Below are 10187 nucleotides of genomic sequence, written 5' to 3' on the forward strand. Positions count from 1 at the left end.
GAGTCTAAATTCTACACACCTGTATTATAAACAGTCAAAACTATGTTATAACTCCTTCATAACCATATGTTTACTTTACCCTTAGGTGCAAGTGGCTGGACTTCCTTGGCTGCAGAAGAGGCTGCGCTGCTCTCTGATTGGGCCTCTGGTGGAGGGKTGGGGCTTTTCGACTGGGCGGGGTTCTGGGGGGTTGGCCCTGCCTCTTTGACCTCTGGCTCTGTCACGATCTCCAAAGTTCCAAACTCTGTCATACGGAACTGAGAGATACCAGTCAGTCACACACCTGTCTGTAGTATCCACACACACACACACACAGACACACCGTACCTTGATGTCGCTGCCGGGCAGTGTGGCGATGCCRTCCTGCCAGTCCAGAGCGCCCATCATGTCAAACTCTGCCCCCTGGGAGGGGCCATCGCTGGGCGGGGTGTCAGTCATCTCTCCCTGCTCTCCTCCTCCTGCACTGACATCAATCAATCCATCAGTCAAAATCAAATCAAATCAAAATAAAATGGTATTTGTCACATGCGCCGAATACAACAGGTGTAGTAGACCTTACAGTGAAATGCTTACTTACAAGCCCTTAACAACAATGCRGTTTAAAAAACAAATAATATACCTAAAAATAATAAGAAATAAAAGTAACAAATAATTCAAGAGCAGCAGTAAAATAACAACAGYGAGGCTATATACAGGGGTTAGTCGAGGTAATTGAGGTAATATGTACATGTAGGTAGAGTTATTAAAGTGACTATGCATAGATAATAAGAGAAAGTAGCAGCAGCGTAAAAGAGGGGGGGGCAATGCAAATAGTCTGGGTAGCCATTTGATTAGATGTTGAGGAGTCTTATGGCTTGGGGGTAGAAGCTGTTGAGAAGCCTCGTGGACCTAGACTTGGCGCTCCGGTACCGCTTGCCATGCGGTAGCAGAGAGAACAGTCTATGACTAGGGTGGCTGGAGTCTTTGACAACTTTTAGGGCCTTCATCTGACACCGCCTGGTTTAGAGGTCCTGGATGGCAGTAAGCTTGGCCCCAGTGATGTACTGGGCTGTACACACTACCCTCTGTAGCGCCTTGCAGTTGCCATACCAGACAGTGATGCAACCAGTCAGGATGCTCTCGATGGTGCTGCTGTAGAACCTTCTGAGGATCTGAGGACCCATGCCAAATCTTTTCAGTCTCCTGAGGGGAATAGGTTTTGTCGTGCCCGCTTCATGACTGTCTTGGTGTGCTTGGACCACATTTGTTTGTTGGTGATGTGGACGCCAAGGAACTTGAAGCTCTCAACCTGCTCCACTACAGCCCCGTCGATGAGAGTGGGGGCGTGCTCGGTCCTTCTTTTCCTGTAGTCCACAATCATCTCCTTTGTCTTGATCACGTTGAGGGAGAGGTTGTTGTCCAGTCAGCCAGTCAATGGGCGTGTTCGAGCGGATACATTTTGTCTAGTCGACGGTCACCGCCTTTCAAAGTGTGTTGCAACATAGGGATAAAAATTGTCAGACTTGTGCCTGCCTATATGTCGACTGCTTGAACTTGACAAAAACCATGTGATCAAAGGTCATGCAGTTTTTGATGAAGTCACTGCTGTTGCTTCTCACCAACTGCACCATGCATTATTTGTCAACCAATCATTAGGATGTTTTTGGTGGACCCACGTGAACGTGACCAAAGACGTGACTRAAACAGGAACCAACTTKRCTGCGATTCTAAAGCTATAGGGGATACAAATGAAAGTGATATTTGAGACCTCTCTCTAACCAATTAATTGTACACATGTTATGTCTTCAGTTTGTGAGTGTGTGAWATAGAAAAGTATAGAAAAGTTTATTTTTGACATCTATAAAGAAAAACGTTTATATACAATAGCAGGTATGTTGACACTGCCATGTTGATCTGAGCCTTTCTGTTGGAAAACCATTACTTGGGCCGGGAAGATACCAGTATTGCGATTCTCGTTAGGATCAYGGCAAGGAAACACATTTCTTTAGGAAAGAAGCCCTATAGGTGGAAATAAACAGTATTATGTTGTCATCCAGAATCACATTGATTTATTTCCAAGCTATAGCCACAATATTTTACAAACAGCAGGTTTTTAAAGGACCAAAGAGCTGTCTGCCTCGGGTTTGAATTTTTGCCATGTAAAAAATATTGCAATACTGGTATTGCAATACACAGCCTAACAATTACAGTGTCCGACATTTGGTTGTCGCAGATGCACCTCGCCTGACTTTACTCGTTAACACAATTTGTTTTTAGCCTTACTACTTGAACATACCCAATCAATCAATAACCATACAGGTGTCACATCCAAATTACCTCGTACCCCTGCACATGGACTCGGTACTGGTACCCTGTGTATATAGCTAAGTTATCCTTACTCATTGTGGATTTATTTCTTGTGTTCTTATTTTTTCTATAACTTTTCTATTTTTCTCTCTGTATTGTTGGAAAGGGCCCATCAGTAAGCATTTCAYTGTTAGTCTACACCTGTTGTTTAGGATGCAYGAGACAAATAACATTTGATTTGAATTAAGACAGCACGCCCGCTTCAGCAGTGGATGGGGAAACACTGCCACATGCCTATTGACATCTGTCTGTCTCTCATGTTAAGACAAGGTGTGTGGGAGTTTGTTCATGCAAGGATATGGGCTAGAATAGGTCTGTCTGTATGTTCTTAAAGTAAAACTGAAATTGTATCCATTTGACAGATCTTTCTCAAATGTCTATCTATGTGTTGTTTTCATTATATATAAGATATCTATGTCTGTATCTTTGTAATATTTTTCCACCATGTACTTTAGGGACCACAATGGGAATAAGTCACTGACTTTATTTAGCAATCCCTGTTAAGTTTTTTAAATGAATGTAGTGTGTGTGTATGTATTTTTTTAAATTAGCTAATAAAAACAATGAATCAAATAACATTATCCAAAAAGGGGTACTCTAAAAATATCCCTGGCACAAAAAGTACAGGTACCTGCAAGAAGTCAACCAGCGCGTGCAAGTCGGGTACTAAAGAACCGCATCCCATCGCCGCTAGAGGGCGACTGTTGTGGAATACATGCATGCACTTATATGAAGCAAAACAAGTAAATATKTTACTTTTTAAAGCTAAATATCACAAAATAAATGCACAAGCACTCCTGCATGGATTGGCCWAGAACACAAGTATTGACAAACACCGTGAGAGACGTGTCAAATACAAGTTAAAATAACAAGTTCAGCTTTTCCTTGTTTTAACAGTATCTTATTAAATCGGCTGTTTGCATTGACGCGGACAACAKAGATGGTAGAATAATCAATGATTTAAAAAGAAAACAATGTGTTCTGCATAGAAAGGTCAAATTTACGTGTGTTTTAATCAAACCAAGATCACGATATAACGTTTTCGCCTCGACGCTGCATCAACACATATTTTGGTCAGAAAGAATATTTGTTTGACTGAAATATACGGATGGGAAGTAAACAATCAAGTGTGCTGTTCAACAGCTGTCAGTTTACGTTCCCAAGTTTAAACCTCGAATTTATTCGACCATAAATAAAGTGTACGTGCGCCCATGATTAGCATTCGTCTTATACAAAATGGCGGAGCAAAGGAAGAGGCCACCAACACGTTAAAACTATGTAAATGACTCAAGTTATTTATTGAAACACATAATGCAGGGCCGTGTCTGTCAAATAAAACCAAATATATACCCTGCAATTTCATAYGTTAGTGTTWTCCCTCATCATGGCCATTTTCTTTACTTTCCCCTTGTCTCGGAATGTCAGCCAGCTAGCTGCCAGCTAGCTTGCTAACTGCTTYTGGCTAGCAAAGCGTCACTACRGTTCAATTCAAATTGGTAGCTAGACGGCTAGGAACTGGGACTAGCATTTTGGCTTGGTGTAGCGAAGTAAGGACAACCAGTAATAAATAAGTTTCCAGGTTTTGAACGTTAGAAAATGCTTAGGAACGGACTTCCACATTAGTTGGTATAAATAAGTAAATAWCCGCCCCTACACTGCCTTATTTGTTCAAGGCTAAAATATAGAATTGCTTGCTTTTAATTTCTTCAATAGAAACTTGACTCTCCGATTTATCTTTACGGTTTTAAATCACAGTACAAATAACAAGAAGCGGCGCAAATTATAAAACGAACGATGCTTTATCGATTACTGTTGTTATTTGCAACATTTAATCTATAACGGCGATTATATTGTTTGAAAATTATGGAACTCACCTCGTTTCTGTTTTAACTCTTATTTTGAGCTGGATAGTGGATGCAATGCGCATGCGTTCAATGAACGCTGCCTGACAACTTTGGATCTYGGTAAACTTGAGCACACAACTATCGATGGTCAATAGGTACAGCAAGACGGACGCTTAGAGTGGACATSTRGTTTATTAAATATTKTATTCRTGCCTTGKGACTAKTCTTTCTCCCTCGTRTATTTTCAGAATCTCAGAGAGCATCAAATCGGAGCGCAAGGGCGTGCAGAGTCTGTTTGGCGTGGCGCGCGATTGCCATTGTGGTCATGTCGCTGTATGCCGTCAATAACKGTTTACGTCACCACCAGTCAATATTGTCCCCATATGTTAAAAGAAAGATGACAGTAGACTAATCATAAACCCARCTTCTAGCTGTTTTATGAACTTGGCCACACTTCCAACCAGTAATTCAGCAAAAAAGTAAGAACAGTCAAGTCCAGACGCCAAGTAGGTCTACAGTAGTTAGACCGTAGTATTGATTACAACAAGGCCTATAGGCTATCAGCTCTTAATGTTTTTTTTTTGTAAAACGTGATGCCTTTTCATGTTTGTTATCTATGCCCAATCAGACCAGACGTCCGAAATAGAAGCTCTCTGACTTTGCTATTTTAAGGGTKAATTAATAAGACATCCCTACTGTTCTTATTACAAGTGAAACGTTGGACTGGAAGAGGCTACTGTAGTCTATTTGGCATGAGATGCAGTCTTCAATGGCAGTGTCGCCTATAAATAAGCCTGCTTTTTTCAGTCGCTACCGCTAGATGGCAGTATAATGCTGTTTTCTGACGGATTACACTGTAACATCTCAGTTGCCCAGTCACATACATAATTCTCAACATCAGAAGAACGACAGATGCAAACCATGAGATGGCCTTCAGGGGTAAAGTGGCCGACACGAGGGTAAGAGGACTGTTTACTCGGATTTTCACTCAGAAAAAATCGGATTATGTGCCATCCGGGCAGCCGTGGGTCAAATATGGACGCTGTTATAAAAAAAATACGAAATCATCAGGTGTCGTTGTTGGCGACTATGAAACATAAGCTATCAGCCTATCATTTCTATTCAGCGACTGATATTTCATTTATCGTGAATGGCAAATGCAACAGATAATGATCACTCAGTCTGTGCAAATTAAGGTATTCTGTCATCTGCTGCTCCCCCGCAGTGCGCATCCCCTGCAGAGTCTGTTGGAGTTTTGCCATGGGAGCTTTTACACCTGCTGAATGATCCACGGTTCAGTTGACAGTGCTGTCACGGCTTTGCTACAGTGTCTTGGCGGCTGATTTGAGTATAGCCTAGGTCTATGATGTGTGATATATTATTATTGGGATGAATGACTCTGACTCTCTCGATCWMTTTCTCTCTTTCACTCTCTTTCTCTCGATCTCTCTCCCCCAGACAGTGCTTGTACACCTGCTGCTGTGCCTCGTCATATTCTACTCTCTCTACTACATGATTGGGAGTGTGTGTTTCGGCGCGTTCAGGTGCGACACTTTTCTTTTCCTCTCTCTGCGTGCACGTGTGGTTATTGGGTAAGTGACCTTGCTGGAACGGTGAGCCGTCCTCRSGCGGCTTCTATAAACCTGGTGCCAGGTGACAGAAGAGAGGGGGAGGGATTCGTGGAATCCACAGCAACTATTGGTCTGTTTTCATTGATTGGAATGACAGTCAGTTTCAACCSCCCTGGTTCCCTCCTAGCTCCTCCTTTTGAATATCCTGTTTGTTTGTTTGTTTTATCTGCTGTTCTTCTGTTTGCATTCAGGTTGGATCACTTTGATGGACTTATTCCCTTTGACTTTAAGACTGAACCAACCAATTTGGAGTCCAACTCCAAATATCTGGGTGAGCGAAGATGTGTATGGTAGTGTGTGTGTGTGTGTGTGCGCACGCATGTCCTCTACAGATGGTTAWGGTCTTATATTGTTGTTCCAGTGAACCTGCTGTCCATGGAGTTGACCTATTTCTGCAGTGGTCTGCTGTTTGCAGCCGTTGTGAGGAGATGGGTCTGGGACTACGCTCTCACAGTCACACTACTGCACGTACTGCTCACCAGCCTGGGTGAGACACACACATACACACAGAAATGCATACACATGCCTGAACTCACTCTCACACACACACACACTGGCTTAACTCAGAATAATCACTTGCTGGCAGAGCAGAGTGCTCAGGGCCAGCTTTGATGACATCAGGACGGGAAGTGGGGTTAGAGTTGAGAAGCAGCTGGACCCAAAACAAGGCACAGATATTGACCCTATCTCATGGTCTTCTTTAATTCCCCTTCCTCATGTGTAAGGATTGGATGGGTCTAGCTCTAAAGCAATACGATGTACACTCCCCATCCTCAGTTCTGTATGGTATATTACCTGTTTTTAATGTGTGTTTGTAATGTGTGTTTGTAATATATGTGTGTAATGTGTGTGTTTCAGTGATGTTGGAGTTTCCCTTGGTATGGCAGTGGTGGCTGGCCCTTGGTAAGACCTGTACCTCACCCACACATGTTCTGTTTTATTGTGTGAAACCTTCTGAGGAGTTATAGACGAGTAATTGGTTATGTCTCTTCCTTATTAATGGTTTTGTATGTGTGTGTGGTTGTATGTTTTGTTTGAAGGCAGCGGGTTGTTTCTGATGATCTGTAACGGTCAGCTGATAGCTTACTTCACCTGCCAGAGTGACCAGAGTTACCCCACCTTCAACAGCTACTGAGTACACACACACTGACTAGAGTTCTTTGCAGTGAGTCCGGTGGAAATGGAGGGAAACCAAATGTTCCTGTTGACTTGGKTACCTGTTTGATTGTTGCACTTTGTTTCTGTTGGACCGGCTTCCCAGACACCAATTGAGCCAAGTGATTCTCCACTGAGCAATCTTTTGAGTCCAGGAAACAGCTCTTATATGTAATATCTGTAGTATGTAATATCTGTGGTATGTAATATCTGTAGTATGTAATATCTGTAGTATGTAATATCTGTAGTATGTAATATCTGTGGTATGTAATATCTGTAGTATGTAATATATGTGTTCTCTACGAATGTTAATCTTATGTCAGACAATGTTAATCATGTAATTTATCATCTTAGATCTATTAAACCAGCTGTAACATCGCACACCTGGGCTGACTCTACACACACACACACACACTTGATCTTATCACATCCTGGTTTAAGCCTAACCCTAACCTTAACCACAACTCTTACCCTAACCTTAACCACAACCCTTACCCTAGCCCTCTAACCTTAACCACAACCCTTACCCTAGCCCTCTAACCTTAACCACAACCCTTACCCTAGCCCTCTAACCTTAACCACAACCCTTACCCTAACGCCTCTAACCTTAACCACAACCCTACCGCTAACCCTTCTAACCTAACCACAACCCTTACCCTAAAGCCTAACCACAACCCTTACTACCCGTCTAACCACACCTAACCTAACCACCGAGCAACCCTCTTACCCTAACCCTAACCACAACCCTTACCCTAAACCCTAAACTCCTTAACCACAAACCCTAACCTTAACCAAACCCTAACCTAACCTCAACCCTTACCTAACCATACCCTTACCTCACCCCTAACACAACCCTAACCACAAACCCTAACTAACCTCAACCTATCTTAACCATAACCCTAACCCTACCTCAACAATTACCCTAACCCTAACCACAACCCTTACCTTCACCTTACCTCTAACCCTAACCCTAACCCTTACACAACCTACCCTAACCACAACCCTTACCCTAACCTAACCACACCCTTACCTAACCCTAACCTTAACCACAACCCTTACCCTAACCCCTAACCACAACCCTTACCCTAACCCTAACCACAACCCTTACCTCAACCACCCTAACACCTAACCACAACCCTTACCTAACCCTAACACTAACACACCCTTACCCTACCCCTAACCACAAACCTTACCTCTAACCCCCTAAACCAAAACCCTTACCCAACCCCCTAACCACAACCTACCCTAACTCCCCTAACCACAACCTTAACCACAACCCTACCTAACCTCCCCTAAACCTTAACTCACAAACCCTTACCCTAATCTTATGTTGTTTTTTAAATATATGTTTATTGTATTCTATTGTTTTATGGACAGTGATAGTACCACTGATAGTTGGAGTGTAGAGGGGAGACAGATACAGAGGGAGACAGAGAGGAAGACGGGATTGGTGCTCACGTCACCAGGGATGTATGTGTTCCATAGTCTGAGGGGCTACCACTAGGCCAGACCGACACCTTATAGTCAACCCTGACCCTAACGTTGGTTTATCCTACTTTTTATCCTACTTTTCTCTTTGACCCRTAATGTGATGAAGCTAGGCTCCGCCTGGTTCTCCCTTTGACCCAAGGTGCAGGAGGCCGACTCCAGGTAGCTCCGGTTCAGKTTAACCACTGKTTCTAACCCGGCCTGAGCCTCCGTTCTCTGTGAGATATAAACAATCTGATACATGATAGGAAAATGCATTTTAATTTATTCAAAACACAAATAATATCAGAATGATATCAGGGCTCCGTGACTCCAACCTCAGCCGGAGGCATATAGGAGAACCCTGGGAAGGCTCCATTGGCCACGTCTCCCAACATGTCACTCAAACCGAGGGAGGCGGGGACTGGGAGAAGCGTGAACTCCGGGTCAAAATACCGCACATCACACGGACCAGACTGAAAGAGAGAGGGAGGGAACGAGTGATCAGACACACATTCAGGTAGTCACAGATCCAAACTGACCCATAGCCCCCCCCCCCAAAAAAAACACACACACACATACTCACCAGGTTGGGAATGAATGGGGGAGGGACTTTCCTGGCTAGCAGGTCATCCCAGTTGATGGACAGGAAGAAGGTGTGGCCCTGCAGCTCAGCCTACAAACAAAGTGAGACAGCACGTCAATGTGTGTATGGGTGCGTGTGTGTATGTGGTCTTGCATGTATGTGCTAGGTGGGGTAATGGGGGGTGCTTACAAGGTCCTGTTCCCCCCTAAGGCGTTTGGTACAGTCTCTCTCCAGCAGRCCCTGCAGCAGAGACCGGGCAGACTGGGACACACTTCTATGGAGCTGCAGGGGGGCGTGAAGGATGTTCTCAAACWTCTCRGCCTTACTGCGACTGTAGAATGGGGGCTGAGGAAGAGAGAGARAGAGAAAAGAAGAGGAGAGAGGGAGCCAGATAAGTGTGCAGTGGATGGAATATGCTAGTTGAAAAGTAGCTGAAAGAGAAGAGAAAGAGAAACACACTCACCAGTCCATGAAGCATCTCATAAAGTACACTCCCCAGCCCCCACCAGTCCACTACTCCACTGTAGGCGTGACCTAACAGCACCTCTGGCGCCAGATACTCAGGGGTTCCACAGAACGTTTGCACAGTCCCACCCACAGACACGCCCTCTTTACACAGCCCAAAATCTGTCAGAACCACATGACCTCCACTGTCCAATAGGATGTTCTCTGGCTTCAGGTCTCTAAGGGGGGTACCGAGGTTTAAATCACTGTGAGGAAAATGCGCTCTCTCTCATTGTGTGTGTGTGTGTGTGTGTGTGTGTGTGTGTGTGTGTGTGTGTGTAATTCTTATTTCCATTCCCTTCTATTCCATTCCTTCTATTTCATTCATTCTATTTCCATTGCATTCTATTTCCATTCATTCTATTTCATTCTATTCTATTTCCGTTCCGTCCTTCTTATTCCTTCTATTCTATTTCTTCATTCTATTTCATTCATTCTATTTTTCCGTTCCATTCTATTTCCATCCATTCTATTTCCATTCCATTCTATTTTCTTACTTTCTATTTCCATTCATTCTATTTATTTATTCTATTTCCGTTCTTTTATTTCCTTCTATTCTATTTTCACCATTCTATTTCGTTCCATTCTATTTCCATTCTATTCTATTTTCATTCTATTCTATTTTATCCCATTCTATGTCCGTTCCATTCCCAC

The 10187-nt window shown here is 43.4% G+C and overlaps 3 protein-coding genes across 4 annotated transcripts in view; 1 reads left to right on the plus strand and 2 right to left on the minus strand.

Annotated features, from left to right (window-relative positions):
* Window positions 1-4491, minus strand: part of l3mbtl1b (L3MBTL histone methyl-lysine binding protein 1b) — a 20089-nt gene extending 15598 nt beyond the window's left edge. Inside the window, exons 1-3 of the mRNA XM_070440146.1 lie at window positions 4221-4491; window positions 328-463; window positions 75-257 (exon numbers count right to left, since the gene is read on the minus strand). Of these exons, the coding sequence (XP_070296247.1) occupies window positions 75-257; window positions 328-463; window positions 4221-4273 (372 nt within the window). The 5' untranslated portion in view covers window positions 4274-4491. The remainder of the gene's footprint in view (window positions 1-74; window positions 258-327; window positions 464-4220) is intronic.
* A 548-nt stretch (window positions 4492-5039) lies between these two features.
* LOC112073442 (putative transmembrane protein 244) lies at window positions 5040-7357 on the plus strand. 2 transcript variants are annotated; one of them, XM_024140733.1, is made up of 6 exons: window positions 5040-5149; window positions 5649-5734; window positions 6013-6092; window positions 6183-6308; window positions 6680-6724; window positions 6862-7357. In XM_024140733.1, exons 1-6 carry the CDS (start codon window positions 5117-5119, stop codon window positions 6954-6956), a joined length of 465 nt encoding a protein of 154 aa, XP_023996501.1. In that variant the 5' UTR covers window positions 5040-5116; the 3' UTR covers window positions 6957-7357. The 2 variants fall into 2 exon arrangements, with proteins under 2 accessions (XP_023996501.1, XP_023996502.1); XM_024140734.1 differs by having other exon boundaries at window positions 6866-7357.
* Window positions 7358-8760: 1403 nt separating this feature from the next.
* Window positions 8761-10187, minus strand: part of LOC112073444 (serine/threonine-protein kinase Sgk1-like) — a 5552-nt gene continuing 4125 nt past the window's right edge. The window contains exons 2-5 of the mRNA XM_024140736.1: window positions 9624-9712; window positions 9219-9487; window positions 9030-9119; window positions 8761-8919 (exon numbers count right to left, since the gene is read on the minus strand). Of these exons, the coding sequence (XP_023996504.1) occupies window positions 8761-8919; window positions 9030-9119; window positions 9219-9487; window positions 9624-9712 (607 nt within the window). The remainder of the gene's footprint in view (window positions 8920-9029; window positions 9120-9218; window positions 9488-9623; window positions 9713-10187) is intronic.

The sequence above is a fragment of the Salvelinus sp. IW2-2015 genome, unplaced genomic scaffold (genome assembly GCF_002910315.2).
Source record: "Salvelinus sp. IW2-2015 unplaced genomic scaffold, ASM291031v2 Un_scaffold2264, whole genome shotgun sequence".
Taxonomy (NCBI): Eukaryota; Metazoa; Chordata; class Actinopteri; order Salmoniformes; family Salmonidae; genus Salvelinus; species Salvelinus sp. IW2-2015.

What these genes read in the sequence shown, in the direction of transcription:
- LOC112073442 (XM_024140733.1), top strand. Translation starts at nt 5,117, where the DNA reads ATGGCCTTCAGGGGTAAAGTGGCCGACACGAGG. An exon ending in CGTACTGCTCACCAGCCTGG is followed by an intron (nt 6,309 to 6,679) that starts GTGAGACACACA and finishes TGTGTGTTTCAG; the next exon opens with TGATGTTGGAGTTTCCCTTG. An exon ending in GCAGTGGTGGCTGGCCCTTG is followed by an intron (nt 6,725 to 6,861) that starts GTAAGACCTGTA and finishes TTTTGTTTGAAG; the next exon opens with GCAGCGGGTTGTTTCTGATG.